Here is a 16,291-nt window from a genome sequence, read left to right on the forward strand (position 1 = left end):
TTTTCTTTTGCTCATCTGCTTTAAAGAGATTTGTCCCTTCCACTGTCACACAGAAATTTAAAGCAAATAACAGCTTTGCTTTTTAAGAAAAGGGTGAATAAAAAAGCATGAGAATAGCGAATTCAAATGCCTACCATTTGGCAACATTCAAAGTCAGACTAGATGATGAATTTAAGGAGAAGAGAGGGGTGAAAGGGAAAGGAAAAAGAGAGAAACTGTCAGGTAACACCTGAACACACTTTTAAAACTGTGTATTAAACATAGGATGATCACGATTTCCTCAAGCAAAACAGATGAGCTGATGAAGTTCTTGGTTGACAAAAGGAGAGACTTTGGAGCATCAGAAAAGAACAGATGCAGACGCAAATGAAGAAACATTTTAAGAATGTATTTTAAAGGCAATGCTTATGTTGGTGGCGGAGAGAAATAAACCATGGAAAGAAAAAGGATGAGTTTGGAAAGACGGGTGAAAATATTTTTAAAACATTAATCTGGATTTTATTACTAAGAAGTTTCAATATTAGTTATATAATTAATTAACATCTTGCCAGTTTTCAACAGAGCTCAGCAGTCTTCAAAACTAAATTTAACTCTTTATCCTCACAGTAATAACCTTAAACCATTCTAAATATGGTCTACATTACTACATCCCTTTAATTACTAATTCTTTAATTATTAAACAAACTCTTACTTCAGACGTCAATAATTTAAAATCTTATTAAATACAGTATACATCGGTTTTTAAGTCACTTGATGTAACAACTCATTACTACCAATTTACTCGAGTAAAATAGTGAAATTATTTTGAAAGTAGTTGCAAAGTATTTTGAAACTCATACAATTTACCCAAGAACTATGTCAATAAGTATTACACGCTGTTAATAAATATTTAGTATTTAAAAAATTGTTAGCAGTTACATTTTAAAAACGGGAATATTTTCTAACTTCTCGTAAGAATCAACATAACAGATTAACAACCTAAGTTTTATGAACAGCTGGAGTGAGACATACAGCCAACAAATAGCTAGTCACATACCCCTTGTGTCTGTAGGGACAGAGGTGTGATACGTCGTTTTTCCCATTCATTAGGGCGTGGTTCAGGTGTGGATTCCATAAAATTGCGCTTGAGTTCACTAATGCTAGCCTGGTGTTTCAGTATTTCCTCCTGGGCCTTATCCAGGTCCTAGCAATATGTAACGTAATAAAAGGGGAAAAATCCAAAAGGAAGAAAAAAAAAAAAACCCAATAGGATAAAAATAAAAAATGAAAACAAAAATAAGACAAAGCAAACTTATGATTAAAAAACATAATAAAGCAAGAAAAATGCCAAGTCTCAAAAGCCATATCACCACCTACAAATATGAGTTTGTTCAAATTTGAAAATTAAAGCCAATGTGTAATTTTTTTATGATTCACGCCTTAAAGGGTTCTGATCTCTTTGTTCAGAGTTGTTTAAGAAATCACGAGGAGGAGGCCACGGAACTCAACATGGCCAATAAACCTTCTTCCTCATAGTTACATTTAAAAGGCACTTTGTTCCTGCAAATTCACCTTTCAGATTTGGGCTACAACTAGAGTTGCATTCTGTGAATATAATGAAGAAAGTAAAATTAGAGAAAGGTGGACTCAGAGCATATTGGGCCTGATGGGAAATCCGGTCCAGGATCATACAAAAAGAGGAGGGAATGGTGATGGGGAAAAAACAGTTGACTTTGTTCAGGAAATTCCAGCAATGGTTTTTAATCCTTATAGAATAAACATAACAGCTGCCAGAAGCTGCTTCTATTTGGTCTGACTCTAAAATAAATGAACGTCATCTTGGTTTCACGTCCTTGCCAAGCATAAATGTGGGACCCAGCCACCCACATATCAAATGGTCCTTAAAAGAAGATGTGAGAAAAACTACCAGGTCAATTTTCACTGAAATAGGCCCTGACAAATGTTGCTTGTGGGATTTTTTTTTAGATTGGTCCTGATAAATGGTATTTGTAGGAATAAAAGGTAGTATTCAAAAAAGTTTTAACTGAACTTTAAGTGCTTTCTTACATTTCAAAAATCATGGGGTCACCTGTGGATTATAGCTTTCAATTACACTACTCCTTGAGAAATAGGTCATGCATCTGAGTAAATGAAATATTCCATATGCATGCACAAGCATAGTACGGATAGCTCATCTAGGAGCTTCTATTGCCATCTGCAAAAACTCAGGAAAATCTAAAAATCTTTGCATGGCATGGAAAAATGACTGTGGCTTGAGATCAGGCACATTTCTTGCATTTGTTCAAAGCGCTGTTATGTATTCTTCTTTAGAGCATTTTAGTAAGTTATGCAAAAATACATCTCCAACAGTTATTAAAGCTGGCCAAAGCAACCCAACGGATTAGTCAAATTACTGAGGACCGGAGTTTTCCACTGAATACATTGCTATATCCTATCCTAAAAGAAGGGGGAAAAAGAAACAAAACCCATTCTCGTGTGACATGGGGAATACATTTCACCTTCCTAATTGGGCAGCTAGGCTTCTTTTTCCTCTTTTCTTTCTCACTTTATTTCACTGCTTCTCTCTTTTTAATCAAAACAATTCCATTAATTAGCATCTTCTCAAAAGGAAGATTTTTAAGTGGACCACATTCCTAATTGCAGGGATTTGGGTACTTCTTCATTTTACAAAAAAAAAAAAAAAAACAAAACAAAAAAAAAAAAAACGTGGACACCTATCTAGGGCCAAATGAATTAATGCCAGATTGACAAATATTTTTTGCAGTTTAATATATATTAAGGATGGATCATGTCCATTAGGAGAAAATAGGTTTACTTGCAGAACTTTAAGATTAATGAATAAAAACTTTATTCATTTGATTACACAGAATCTTTTCTTTTCCCAGTTGTCACTTTGAGAACTTCTCATAGACATATTCCTACCTAAGCCACTTTAACAGAACAAAGTCAGAATGCTAACATGCACTCCCACGTTGAATTTTCCCCATGCATTTCGTGCACCGTGCTTGAAAGCTGCCAGCCAGCCAGCCTGTGCGTGACCCCCCGTCCACAGCAGCCTGGGCAGCCATTCGGACAGAGTTGTTTTCTTAAATTATACAAACCTCCAACATTAAATTGCTATGTCTGACATAAATATTATCTCCTTCTACTCTCAAGGAATTTTTCTGTGAAATTAAATCACACATAGGGAGGGAGGGGGAAGGCAAATAAACATAAGTGTATCAATCAGCAAGCACCAGAAATGACCCAGAGTTGGACAGTCTAAGACATTAAAATAAAAGAGAAATAAAAATCTTAAGAACCTAAAGCCACAATGAGCAAAAGTCACAAATAAATCCTAAATGTGCACCACCCCACCCCCGTGCAATCATAATGGCAGGCAGCAACTACCAGGAATTTAATTTGGGGGGAATAGTATCCACCTCCTCCAGCTGTGTTTCATCCTCTTCCATCTTCGCCTGAAGTCACCCAGCAAGCGGCCAGAGAGAAGGGGAGTATTATTGGAAACGCTATCACCGGTGCAAAGAAGCTGTATTTGAACTTAAAATGGTGAACCAGCATTACCAACCTTTATTGTCTGGCCCTCAGAAGATGCAGAATATTAAGCCACTTTGGTCTTTCTTCACCTACAATGTTGTACAAATGATGGAAATGGTCCTTTGCAAAGGTGGAATAGAGAAGGGAAGCTTCACTCTTTCTCAGTCACCAGACATGTGTTGCTTTTTAATATGTTTTGACTCAGGAATGAAAATATGAGAGTGTAAAAATGGCATAATTCAGTCTGTTCTAACCTGAAATATTTAAGTCAACTGGCTGTGAGGGCAAAGTGTAATGATGCAAATTTTAGCTTTCACTTTCTATCAGGGACAAATGTTCACCCTACATAGATTTCTTTCCTTGGGGAGGAACCAGTTTATTTTGCTACTTTCATTTAAAATGGTGGATAGTAAAAACTACTCTTGAGTTTTATAGTCACTTTTCTGTCATAAAATTTTTCAAACAAGCATATTTATTCATAGTTGGACAATTCTCAGTTATCTAATGATCCAAAGAATAAATCTGTGTATTTGAAACTAACAGAAACACTGATGACTACTGACTCATGGAAGGGAATAGCGTAAAAGAAAAATATTGATTCAGATACCAAAGGAAAATAGTTTAACCTTCACATCCTGATTTAGAGCAGGATCATATACATTATTTTTCTTCTTTACTGTGCTTTTTTTTTTTTAACCATTCAAGCATTTTTGAGAGGTAAACCAGGAACTCAGAGTATCTTCTGATCAAGAGGGAAAAAGAGAATTCAACCGCTCAACAATTTGTTAAGAATAATCTTCTAATTCCTTGGTCAACATTTCTCTAAAATGTTAATCTTTGGCATCCCTTGGGTAACCTTTAGGAATCATGGATTCTCCCCCTATGCTTAATTATCTTCACATTTTTCCTTAGGTTTGCTCTAAATTTTGTGATTTATTCTATGTAGGAATAGTACCTACAGGATATGGGACCCTAGGTCCCCAGACCACATTTAGCAAAACAATAAAAAAAAAAAAACTACTGCACATGTGAGCACAGCTTAGTACTGCAGAGGTAGCCTTATAAGGGGCAGAAATCCTCAAACCAGATACTTAATTTTAAATAAAAGGACACTAAGAGGTCTCACCCAACCTTAGGGCTACAGAGTCTAAATTTTCAAAACGCTGAGGTTCATTTTTTATAAGTATTTTTTAAAGATAACAGAAGAGTATCTTCCTTAAAAATACCTGACAGTGACTCTCAGATATGATTTTGAGTAAAAAAAAAAAAAAAAAAGAAAAAGTAAAAGAAAATAAACTACATGAACTTCATCTGGGTCCCAAATGCTACAATAATAGGGAGATAAAGAGGTTCTGAGATTAGACCCACACACATCAGGAGTAACTGTCACAGGTGCATTCTCCTAAGTGAAGAACAAGCTTGGCTTTCTAACAGTGAAATAGTAACACTAAGGAATTCTACTAATACATATCGATCAGTTATGTCCACTGTATTCGAAGTTCTATACCAAAATAAAGTTTCCGTCCTAAAGGAACAGCATTCACATGTATGTGCAAAATGGATAGACCCAAATCAGACCGTTAAGGGCAATGAAGGGCCCCCTCTCCTTTTTTTGTGGCCTAGTATGGTTCAGATATTTATTTTTAAAACCTATAACTTTGCACTCAACGTAGAATGTGTGGACCTAGTCAATGAATATCAGTGAGTGGAAATGCTTAATTACACTTATTTCTCATGCACTAAAGCTGTGTGTGTGTATGAAAGTGTGCAGACCATACGTTTTGAGGGCAACCCATGATGAGATTTATGCACATGTTTACACTCTACATTAGGAAGGGTATTAGATGAAGTGGAGCTTTGTTGCCCACACAGATTTAAAGCTTATGGAGGAGAGCCAGTAACTGCTTCCTCTTCCTCTGTTTTGTCACTCAAGTCACAGTCATAAGAAACAGTCAGGGAGGCAGCTTTCGCCTCCAGATAGCAGAGGGATAGAGCCAGAGGAAGGGAAAAGGTGAGAGAAAAAGGCACTGACTGAGAAGCAGAGAGAAGGAGCCCAAAGATGAGGATGAGAGAGAGGAAGAATGAAGGGGAGGTGATGGGAATGTAATGCCGGACATCTGCGGGGAGGAAGGAGACCCAGACCTTGGGGAGGCTGGGGAAGGCAAGGTACCCATTGTCATCGAGGAGCGAGGGGAAACGAGGCAGAAAGCACCTGCAGAAACTGAAGGAGAAGGACCCACACTCAGAATCCGTGTGGTCAGCCTCTTTTAGAGGCTTCTCAGGTGCAGGGGGGCAGTCAGGCTCAGGACGGGCTTCAAGAGGACCCAAGCCAGGATCACAGGGCCCCTGCTCTGACGTCTCGCCTGCGTAAAGGCACTCTAAGCTGTCCAGAGTGATACGATCGGCCTCCCCAAAGGGGTCTTCCTCTGAAATGTCAGAAAGGAAGTCTATTTCAGGGACTGGCAACAGGTTTGGGGAAAGAGATGAAGCACAGCGGATGAGTGGTGAAGGTGGGCACAAGGAAATAGGCTGTCCTCAAAAGCAAACCCATGGTTGAATGTGAAGTTACACAGCGGATACAATCAAAGGAGAACCAAAGGTAAAAGAATGAAAGAGGAGAGAAGAAGAAAGTTAGTGAAAACTTTTACTCAGAAGTAATGATTGTATTAACAGTATCATTAGAAAACTAATTAAATGATCCATTTTTAAAAGAGGAAAACTGGACTACTTTCATCACATACAACTTAACAGGTATAGCCTGATTCAATTAGTATTTCCTGACTGGTTGCAAATGGATCCTATGAAACTCAGATAGCATTATTATTTTTAAACCTGGTTGCTGCCAAACAGTGAACGTATCAGTGAAAAGGCACACTGAGTCATTTGCCAAAAACAGGCAGAATTTCCCTCGGAAGTTAAGAAAACTTTTCTTTTGTATCATATTAACTATGCAGAATGGAACAGAGGCTTCCCGTGATGCTGAGCTCTCCCGTTTCTGATGGAAGTAGCCACTCTACTGGGTACACTGGTAGCGTGTTGGTGTTGTTCAGTCGCTAAGTCGTGTCTGACTCATTGAGACTCCGCAGACTGCAGCACGCCAGGCTTTCCTGCCCTTCACTATCTCCCGGAGTTTGCTAAAACTCATGTCCATTGAGTCGGTGATGCCATCCAACCATCTTATCCTCTGTCACCCCTTTCTCCTCCTGCCTTCCATCTTTCCCAGCATCAGGGTCTTTTCCAATGAGTTGGTAGCATAATCATAAACTCTCCTGACAACTATTAAGTTATTGATGGATATTGTTTGATGTGATATCTGTTATTTTTAGTTAATTTTTAACCAAATCCTTTGTAGAAGATGATAGTTAAAGATTTTTTAACAAAGCAATGAAAAGGATTTCATGGCTCGCTCTACCTGAGGCACTTGTCCCTGCGCATAAGGAAGGGCCCCCATGGCGCCTGAGCCCTTCTCTCCACTGGGGTTGGGAGCTATCACTGCAGGAATCCCTGGGACCCTGGCAGTTAGCTCCTCGAGCAGGTTCTTTATAAATTCATGCTACACATCTTTAAAATTTTCAATGTTAAAATTTTGAAAACATTATAAATTTTCAAAGTTAAATTTCTGGAAATATTATAAACCCACAGGATGATTTTATTTCTTTTTCATGTTTACTTCCAATGTTACCTATTCAAAAGTTTCTCTGTGGGATATGGAAAAGAGAGCTGAAGGACTCAAAGCCACTTCAGATCAACTTCTAAGTGACTATACTTACACTTCCCATGGTAATATAAAATAACCCAAACAAGTCTGAAAACTCAATATAGGTTACTTCTCCATGCATTATGGCACATACACCAAATAAGACCGAAAGCCACACACCATCTTCTCACACAGTATTCACAAAACAATTACTTTTTGCTTAAGAATTTCTTCTTCAGTAACAGACTATTAATGAAAAACCATAAAGACCGTCTTTCTTCATTTCAAAATATTCAAGTCAATATCATAATAAAATTATCAAGACATAGGCTACATCTTAAAATTTACTTGAAACAAACCAAATATGAATTTCAAATCATAGCTTTTATAATTGGGGGGCTTAATGAAATAGGATGATTATAAAGATGGACAAAAGGTCAATAAATTACTTACTTGGATTAAAGTAATTTATGTTGAAATATTTTGCTTTGAACAACAACCAGAAAAAGGTTAGAGACTCAGTCTAAAACAGCAAGAGTCTACACACATATGAAAGGTGGAAATTTTTATCAACAGAGAAAATACAATGACTGGTTTTAAATGATACTTGAGTTCTGAAACAAATGCAATAGACAGCCTCTGATCTAAGTACACATTTAAAACCATATATTCCACTAATTCACCATACCTTTCCTTCAATGAGCGGCATATGCGGGACTTTAGCTGGGCTTCTCAGGTCCCTTCTGCCATCACCATCTTGTACCACGGCAGCGCTCACAACTCCAGGGCCTGGTGCTGAAACCTCCCCAGCAGGGCCAGGAAAATCCTTCATAAGACTTTGGTCCACAGCATCAATCGGAGCTAGTGACGAGTGATTATAGGGATCACGTTAGGATGTTTAAACAAGAAAATGTTATGAAAACCTCCCTTTCCAGATAAATAGGCAGCTTACAGACAATTAATAGAAACCGGAAGATTCTTTGGTCATGAAAATAACAAATCAAATAAACTCACGATTATACTTAAAAAACAAAAACAAAAAAACTCTGAATTGTAACCCATTAAATCTCTCAAGTCACAGATATTTGAAGGAGAGATACTGATCATGGAAGTGGCCAGTAGGAGGAGCTCTAAGACCAGATGAAACACCAGAGTTAGGGAAGTACAGCAGAATTAACAATGTGACCAGTACTTCAGTTCTCTGGGGTTTCTTTAATCTTGCCTGCACTTATTTCTGAATCTATCTATTGCAACAAATAATTACCTAGTTATTAAAATGGTCTGCTTTAATAAGTTTTAATAATTCCTCCATAAAGGAACCTTTAATTAGAACACTAGTCAAAATTGTGACACGACAGGAAAGGTAGATTTTAGGGATTTAACTTCTGTATTTATGTTTACTGTTTTTTATTTTTCTAACCTCCCTTCTGAATGCCTCAACTTGACCTGCAGCAAGCCTAATACATAGAAACCTTCTGCAAATCTTAGCAAATCTGGCCTTTTGGGTCCCTTCATCTATCATACAGATGGGCAGGAACATGTACCGTGTTGACATTTCTGTCATATGGCAGAGCAACCCAAGATGGCCTCAGATCTCAACAAGGCCAAGCGAGCAGCAACTGGCAAAAGCCTCTCTCTCTCTTTAGTTTCTCCCCTAAAGAGTGGGACAACCACTGCAGTTATTTCACCTGCATAAAAAGCATCTTCCTGACAACAGCATGGTTGGCTCTGGTTCCAGGCTCCCAGGGAAGCACAATAAAGACAGGCCTTTAGGCTGCAAGCTCTTGAAGAGCAGGACTGTGTGGGACCCACCATACTGAACTTGGGCAACCTCTAGACCCCTAACTCATGTGTTACAAGAAGCCTCTTAATCCATACCCCTCACACACCCTGTCCAAACTTCCTTCTTTTCTAGTCTCACCTTTCACCAAATTACTGAAGTCAGAAACCTGGAAGTCTTTTCCTTTACCCCTCAACAACCAGTATGTCCAATAGAGTCCTTGTATGTATTTCTAAACATGGCAAATTTCCTTCCATCTCTATTTTACCATTCAGGTACCTTTTAAGAGTTTCATGGTTTTTTAAACACTCATATTTTGGAAAGCCTATACCAAATCCAATTAAACATTAAAACAAATTCACATCATACATAAAGTATAATTATTTTCTAGAGTTTTTTTTAACTTTTAAAAAGATTTTAATAATTCTTCCTTGAAAAGTATATGGCTTGAGTTTTTAACTTTAACTTAAGATTATGGTCCCTAAGCACTCATTATGCATACTCAGAAACTTACTGAAAAATGAGAAACTCTGACCTAGAAATGGTTTTAAATGCAATGATATCAAATTTTAATGAATATCAAATTTAAAGTTACATAATGAAGTTGGCAAGATGTTGACACTGCATACTTTTATTAATTAGTTACTGACTTCAGTTTGCTGCTATTAACTTTTGTCAGGTCTTACACCTTTGTAGAACCCTGAGATTATAAGCCCAAGGAGCTGAACCTACAGTGCCAAATAGCTAATTGGTCTACCACCATCTGAGACAAAACCACCATGACTCTCACCAGGACTATGCCTAATCAGTCGGCCTGAGCTTCCTTCCTCATCCTCTCCAATTGTTCTAGACACGGCATTAATCAAGTGACTGTTTTTTTTTAAAAGACAGCACTGTACGCTTCAGAGCATGCCAAAGAAACAATGTCAACAGTGAGAGACTTTTATTTTCTTGGGCTCCAAAATCACTGCAGATGGGGACTGCAGTCATGAAATTCAAAGATGCTTGCTCCTTGGAAGAAAAGCTATGACCAATCTAGACAGTATTAAAAAGCAGAGACGTTACTTTGCTGACAAAGGTCCCTCTAGTCAAAGCTATGGTTTTTCCAGTAGTCATGTATAGATGTGAGAGTTGGACCATAAAGAAACCTGAGCCCTGAAGAACTGATGCTTTTGAACTGTGGTGTTGGAGAAGACTCTTGAGAGTCCTTTGGACCGCAAGGAGATTCAACCAGTCCGTCCTAAAGAAAATTAGCCCTGAATATTCATTGGAAGGACTGATGCTGAAGTTGAAACTCCAATACTTTTGATGTGAAGAACTGACTCATTGGAAAAGACTCTGATGCTGGGAAAGACTGAAGGCAGGAGGAGAAGGGGATGACAGAGGATGAGACAGTTGGATGGCATCACTGACTCAATGAACGTGAGTTTGAGTAAGCTCTGGGAGTTGGTGATGGACAGGGATCCTGGTGTGCTGCAGTCCATGGGGTCGCAAAGAGTTGGACACAACTGAGTGACTGAACTGACCTGTACACTTATGCGCTGGCACAAGTGTACACACATGTGTACATATGAACACATACAGTCTTCAGTGGTTCCCTAGAATAAAAACCACATTCCCCACAATAGCCTGCAAGGTCCTGTGTGATCTGTTCCCAGCCTACCTCGCCCCATCACTAATCAGCTCGGACTACATTTGCCTTCCTTCTGTTCTTGCAATGTATCAAGCTGTCCCAGAACTTATGACCTTCAGACTTGCTACTGCTACTAGTGCTACCAGGAATCTTTATCTCCTGTTCTACTCTTTCTCATCCCTTAAGTCTCAACCCAAATGGTTCTTCCTCAGACAGGCCTTACCCTGTCTGTAATGTCCTTGATTACACTTTCCACTTTCGGGAAATCACGAGTTCCCTGTTCTCACATACATCCTGGGTGTTAGCACTCTCAATGACTGATTTGTCTCATTTCAGGGTTTATTGTGCAATCCTGGAATCTCACTGTTCTAAAATAGCTATCTAGGTTGATTTTTATTTGATATTTGATCTTTAGATATCACACAGAAAGTAAAAATCAATGTAATCACTAGTAAATTTATTTTAATTTGTCAAGCCTTAAATTGAAGAATATTTATATATCTAAATAGTCTGTTTAAAAACAGAAAAAAGAAACTACAATACATGTAAATAACAACAACAAAAAAGGTATATTGATGGTGTGGTGGGGAAAATAAAGCTCAGTACCAGGTTACAGCCTAGCTTTGCTCTGAAGGGAAAAAAAAAGAACATAAGCCCTCACCAAATAGTTCCCTAGCTGTCTGGTCATGTATTGGCATGAAAAGCCTCCTATTTTTCACAATAACACAATAATCCTTTTGATGACTTGCCCATCTGATGAATTACAGTGTCCAAAACACAAAAGGAAAAATAATGGATTACTGTGCCATGTTTGTTGCTTTTACTTGTGAAAATCATTGTTTTCAGATACAGACCCACTATAACCCACTGTGCTAACTGCCCATACAAGATGGTGGATTTCCTTGAGCACAGTTTATATACCTCCAAGAAAAGGCATTGCTTTACTGCTCTTTTTAAACTCTAAAAACTCACAACATATGAGTTATAAAAACCTCATAGTTCGAAAACAAAGGCTGAAACAGACAGTGTTACAGAAAGAGGAGTGATTTCTCTCAAGGCATGAAATAACACTGATCGCATTTATTCAGCACTTGTATAAATTCTCTGTGGCAAGAGGCAAGGCTTGTGAAATATTTACACAAGCGGGCACATTCTTCGGATTTACTTGGAAAAAAGTGCTCAGTTGTTGATGAGCTGAAAGATACTCTGACAACTATCATACAGCAATAATTCATTAAATGTAAATCACTACATTTGGGGATGTGAACATTTATTCAAACCACAATTTATGATCCTGTTGCACATTTTTTCTGTGGCCTCATAAATTATATGAAAGATTCTCCAGAAAATTCAGTAACTACATATACCAAAATGCCCACCAACAAATATTATTAACTATTTCTGTGTGTCTGCCCAGATCTGTTTCCTAAGTTTATTCCAGGAAAAATAGATCTAAGGCAATGAATGTCAATGCTTCACTTAATGAGAGATTTTTTATCTATTAGCATATCCAGCCTGCTTTAGCTAATTATATGAAACATAAGCCATTCAAGTTTGTATTTCAGAATGATTAACAGCAATATTAATAACAATGAAAAATAGGTTTTTGCTGATAAACAGCAGTAAAATAGAACTTATCCAATTCAACATTAAAGGATCTTTTGCATATATGTTTTGAGATTAAGCAACCAAAAAATGTTGGGAAACTACTTTTGGTAGAAAAGCATTCACACCAGTTACTTGCTAGTAGGTAGAAAGGAAAAAAATTTTTTAAATATCTTTAAAAAAAAAAAAAAAAAAAAAAAACCTCAGCTCTTTTATAGAAAACCTGCTATTAACCCAAAATTAGGGTAATAAGATATATATATACGTAAAATGAGGGGAAGCAACATCAATTTTTTTCCATGTAAAATTTATTTAAAAACTACAAATATGTAGCTAATTAGAATTCGAATAGAAAAAATGTATACAAATTTGTAAATGTCTCTCCTGGGGTGTAAGAACAGATGAACACATATTTCCTTTCTTGTTGTTAGAACACTGTACTTTAAATAATCCTTGAAGCTGTGAATGGTTTCCAATATGCTAGAATGTCTGTTAAGCTTTAATAAGAGTTTTTAAACCTAAAACTGTGATGATGCAATGAAGTTTTGCATTCCTTTGAATAAAGGGTCTATATATGCTGCTGCTGCTGCTCCAAAAACCCAAGTTTGCCATTAATTAGTAAGTTCAAGAAATCAAGTGACATAAAATCCATCACAATTAAGAAGTCTGTCCAACATCTCATCATAAACTCTAACATCTGTGTGTTTCGACAGTGCCAAGAAAATTTAGGTTCAGAACGACAACTTCAAAACACTATAAAATGATTTTCATGTAAGTGTAATTAATAGTATTTTATTTACTCAGGAAAAAAAAAATATCTAGAGGCTATCCCTCTAGGTATTTCTAGGCGTCTTGTTAATAACTAGTTCAATATTTTCTAATCCCACTGGATTAGAAAAAGACGACTGGAATCCAGAATCCTAATACAATAAATGTGTTTACCTCCATCTAGACTCCTGGAGACCCGTTTACTAGAAGTGCGTTCGAAGTGTGGCGCCGGCCGGTCAATCAGGCTGCTGGCCTGGCGGGTCTGCGCCTGTGTACGGCCACTGTAGCGGAATTTGGACCCTAAGGTCAAGAACTTGGCCTTTGGTGGCTGCTCTGGAGACACAAGCCTATGAAGGTGGGGGAAGGGGAACAAAATTAGACTTCATGGATTTTTTTTAACTTTGAAACTATATATTTAATATCTCACTTCATTAAGTATGATTATTTGGTCAAAAAATGCTGCTTACACTAATAAAAGTGAACACTGTTTATAAACCCTCCTATATACAGAGCTTTATGATCATGATAAGATGAATAAATCCTCATTCATGTATTCATGAGTAATATGTTTTCCTCAACCTGAGCAAAAACGCAGCTGTTCTTTGTGTGTACCAAAGGTTATTTATTTGTGTTAACTTAAATCATTTATATAAACACATATGCCTGAATTCTTGCTCCTAGCCTTAAGTGCCAAGCAGCAATCCATTATCATTAGCAATTCTTAATATTTATGTCTATTTCTCTGGGAAAGAACATCTAACTCAAGAATCTGTTCCATCAAGTGATGCTCTCCCGTGAAGCACACAGCAGATCTGCAGAGATGACTAACATCCTTTATTGGCAGTGCGATTCTACTGCTTAAACCCCGGGTCCGTAATGAATGAGGTAAAACTTTACTGATGTCAACTACTTCCAGACTTATGTGAAAACACATTTTTAGTAAATGAGCCAATCTTATATGGTATACAACCGAAATGATCTTGCTTTCACTGCCTGATCAAAAGCTGGCAAAGCATTTTAACAAAACAGATAATCCCAGAGCTCTCGGAGAATGTATTAAATAAGAAGAATTCAGTTGACAGTTTCAGAATATGGAGACCTCCACCAAAATTTTTCTTATTATTCTCCAGAGAAGCGTGATTTCTTAAAGGGTTCTTTACCGTATCAAGTATGTCAGGCATTTCTGCTCAATTTTTAGAAATCTTGTGCTTAACAAGCAATGAAGAGAGATTCAAGTCTAGGGTAAAGCCACATATAGTAATTCAAGAGGTGGCTTCCCATCGATTCAGAATTCTCAATAGTATTAACCCAGAAATACAACGTGTTAGAATGAAACTGATGAAAAAAAGAACTGATACATTCTTGGCTTGAATCTTGTCGTTGGGGGTGGCAGAAGTGTTTCTTGAGAACATCCATTTTATGCCAACAGATCTTCAAAGGAGACACAGATGATACTGCTGAGAAAGCAAAATCTGAAGACATCAGTGCCTCAAACTATACTTTGGAAAAAGCTCTATATCCTTAAATTAGAAAGCCAGAATGTTAAGACATTTAGACAGGAAATGAACTCTTATCTGTGCTCTGTATTCTCTTTCTCTACATGGAAGAAGCTGAGGCGCTGAAAGCCTAAACCAACCATGAGGACCAGGGGCAAGGTGAGAAAGGCGGTCATTTATCATGCACTGCCTTCTGATGGACTGAATATGGTAGGTTTCCCTACCTTGCAATCCACCTATGGTCAAAGAATGCATGTAAGAAAGCAGTTATGTATAAAGACAAGGGTCATTGACAAGCTCATCGGTGCAGTAATTAACAAATGTTCATTCTCCTTGAAAAACAAATTGACTAAATCGCATTTATTTTCATCATCTATTCATGAAGTATGCTCTGTAGGTACTGAGAGACCAGTACCTACAAAAAAAGAGACATTTCTAAAAAATATCTCAAATGAGAAATATGCATTGATGACCCCAAAGCAAATACACCCTGCTCCACAAAAATTGTTAAACTAAAGACAACCGATGCTGGAGAGAATGTGGAAAAGCCGGGACCCCTGCATACTGTTGGTAGAAATACAAAATGATGCAGAAGCTGTGTAAGACAGTTGGGAGGCTCCTTAAAAAATTAAAAATAGAAATATCACATGATTCATCAATCCCACACATGGGTATTTTTCTAAAAGAACTGAAATCAGGATCTCAAAGAGGTATGAGCATTCCCATATTCAATATAGCAATGGTCACAATAATTAAGATGTGGAAACAACCTAACCATCCATTGATAAGTAAATGGATAAAGGAAATACAGGATACACATAAAATGGAACACTATTCATCCTTAAAAAAAAAAAGAAGGAAAGTCTGCAATATGTGACAATAGGGATAGACCTTGAGAAAATTATGCCAAGGTGAAACAAGCCAGACACAGAAGACAAGTACTACACAATTCTGCCTATATGGGGTATCCAAAATAGTCAAATTCACAGACTCAAAGATTTGAATGGTGGTTCCCAGGGGGTGGGAGAGGGGGCAATGGGGAGTTGTTAATCACTAGGGAAAAACTTTCAACTAAATAGGATAACATTTGCTCAGTCATGTCCAACTCTTTGCAACTCCATGAACTATACAGTCCGTGGAATTCTCCAGGCCAGAATACTAGAGTGGGTAGCCTATCCTTTTCCAGTGGATCTTCCCAACCCAGGAATTGAACCAGGGTCTCCTGCGTTGCAAGCGAATTCTTTAACAGCTGAGTTATGAGGAAAGCTCCATTGAACCTACAGTCAGTAATAATACTTAAAATGTGTTAAGCGACCCTGCCACTATAAAATAAAATTATTTTAAAAGGAGAAAAAAAGACTAGAGGCAAAGAGGAGGGTGAGACTGGACTATCTGGCAGCCTCTGCAGGTTCTCCTCTGCTGACTGTAACTCAACCACAGGCCACATCTTCCCAGAATGAGCAGCTCCATTTGAGCATTTTCTCTTATGTCCAGTTTGCAAAGAATATAAATCCAAGAAATATAAGAAAAATATTTTAAATCTAAGAAATATAAGATATAAGTCATAATGCAAAAGGGGGAAAGTCATTAACCAGAGGATAAAAGGGCTTTCTTGCCCAACTAACTGACAGTTGTGACCACATACGCAAAGTATTAGCTTACAGATAAATTTCCTGATCACAAAGAAATCTTTAAGCAATTAAGCTACAATTAAACAGAAACAGAAATCAAAACAAAACAAAACAAAAAAGGGCTGAACACAAGCATTTATGAGT

General features: G+C 37.5%; 1 protein-coding gene across 13 annotated transcripts in view; it reads right to left on the reverse strand.

Moving 5' to 3' along the window:
* EPB41L2 (erythrocyte membrane protein band 4.1 like 2) overlaps window positions 1–16,291 on the reverse strand; it is a 208,534-nt gene that overhangs the window by 36,648 nt on the left and 155,595 nt on the right. For 7 of the 13 annotated variants that reach the window (XM_055535623.1, XM_055535621.1, XM_055535626.1 and 4 more), the window contains 4 exons: window positions 13,195–13,367; window positions 7,923–8,095; window positions 3,102–3,164; window positions 1,037–1,183 (listed from right to left, as the gene is read on the reverse strand). In XM_055535623.1, coding sequence (XP_055391598.1) covers window positions 1,037–1,183; window positions 3,102–3,164; window positions 7,923–8,095; window positions 13,195–13,367 — 556 coding nt within the window. The remainder of the gene's footprint in view (window positions 1–1,036; window positions 1,184–3,101; window positions 3,165–7,922; window positions 8,096–13,194; window positions 13,368–16,291) is intronic. The other 6 variants (XM_055535630.1, XM_055535631.1, XM_055535633.1 and 3 more) reach the window with 2 other exon arrangements.

This window comes from Bubalus kerabau, chromosome 9 (genome assembly GCF_029407905.1).
Source record: "Bubalus kerabau isolate K-KA32 ecotype Philippines breed swamp buffalo chromosome 9, PCC_UOA_SB_1v2, whole genome shotgun sequence".
Taxonomy (NCBI): domain Eukaryota; kingdom Metazoa; phylum Chordata; class Mammalia; order Artiodactyla; family Bovidae; genus Bubalus; species Bubalus kerabau.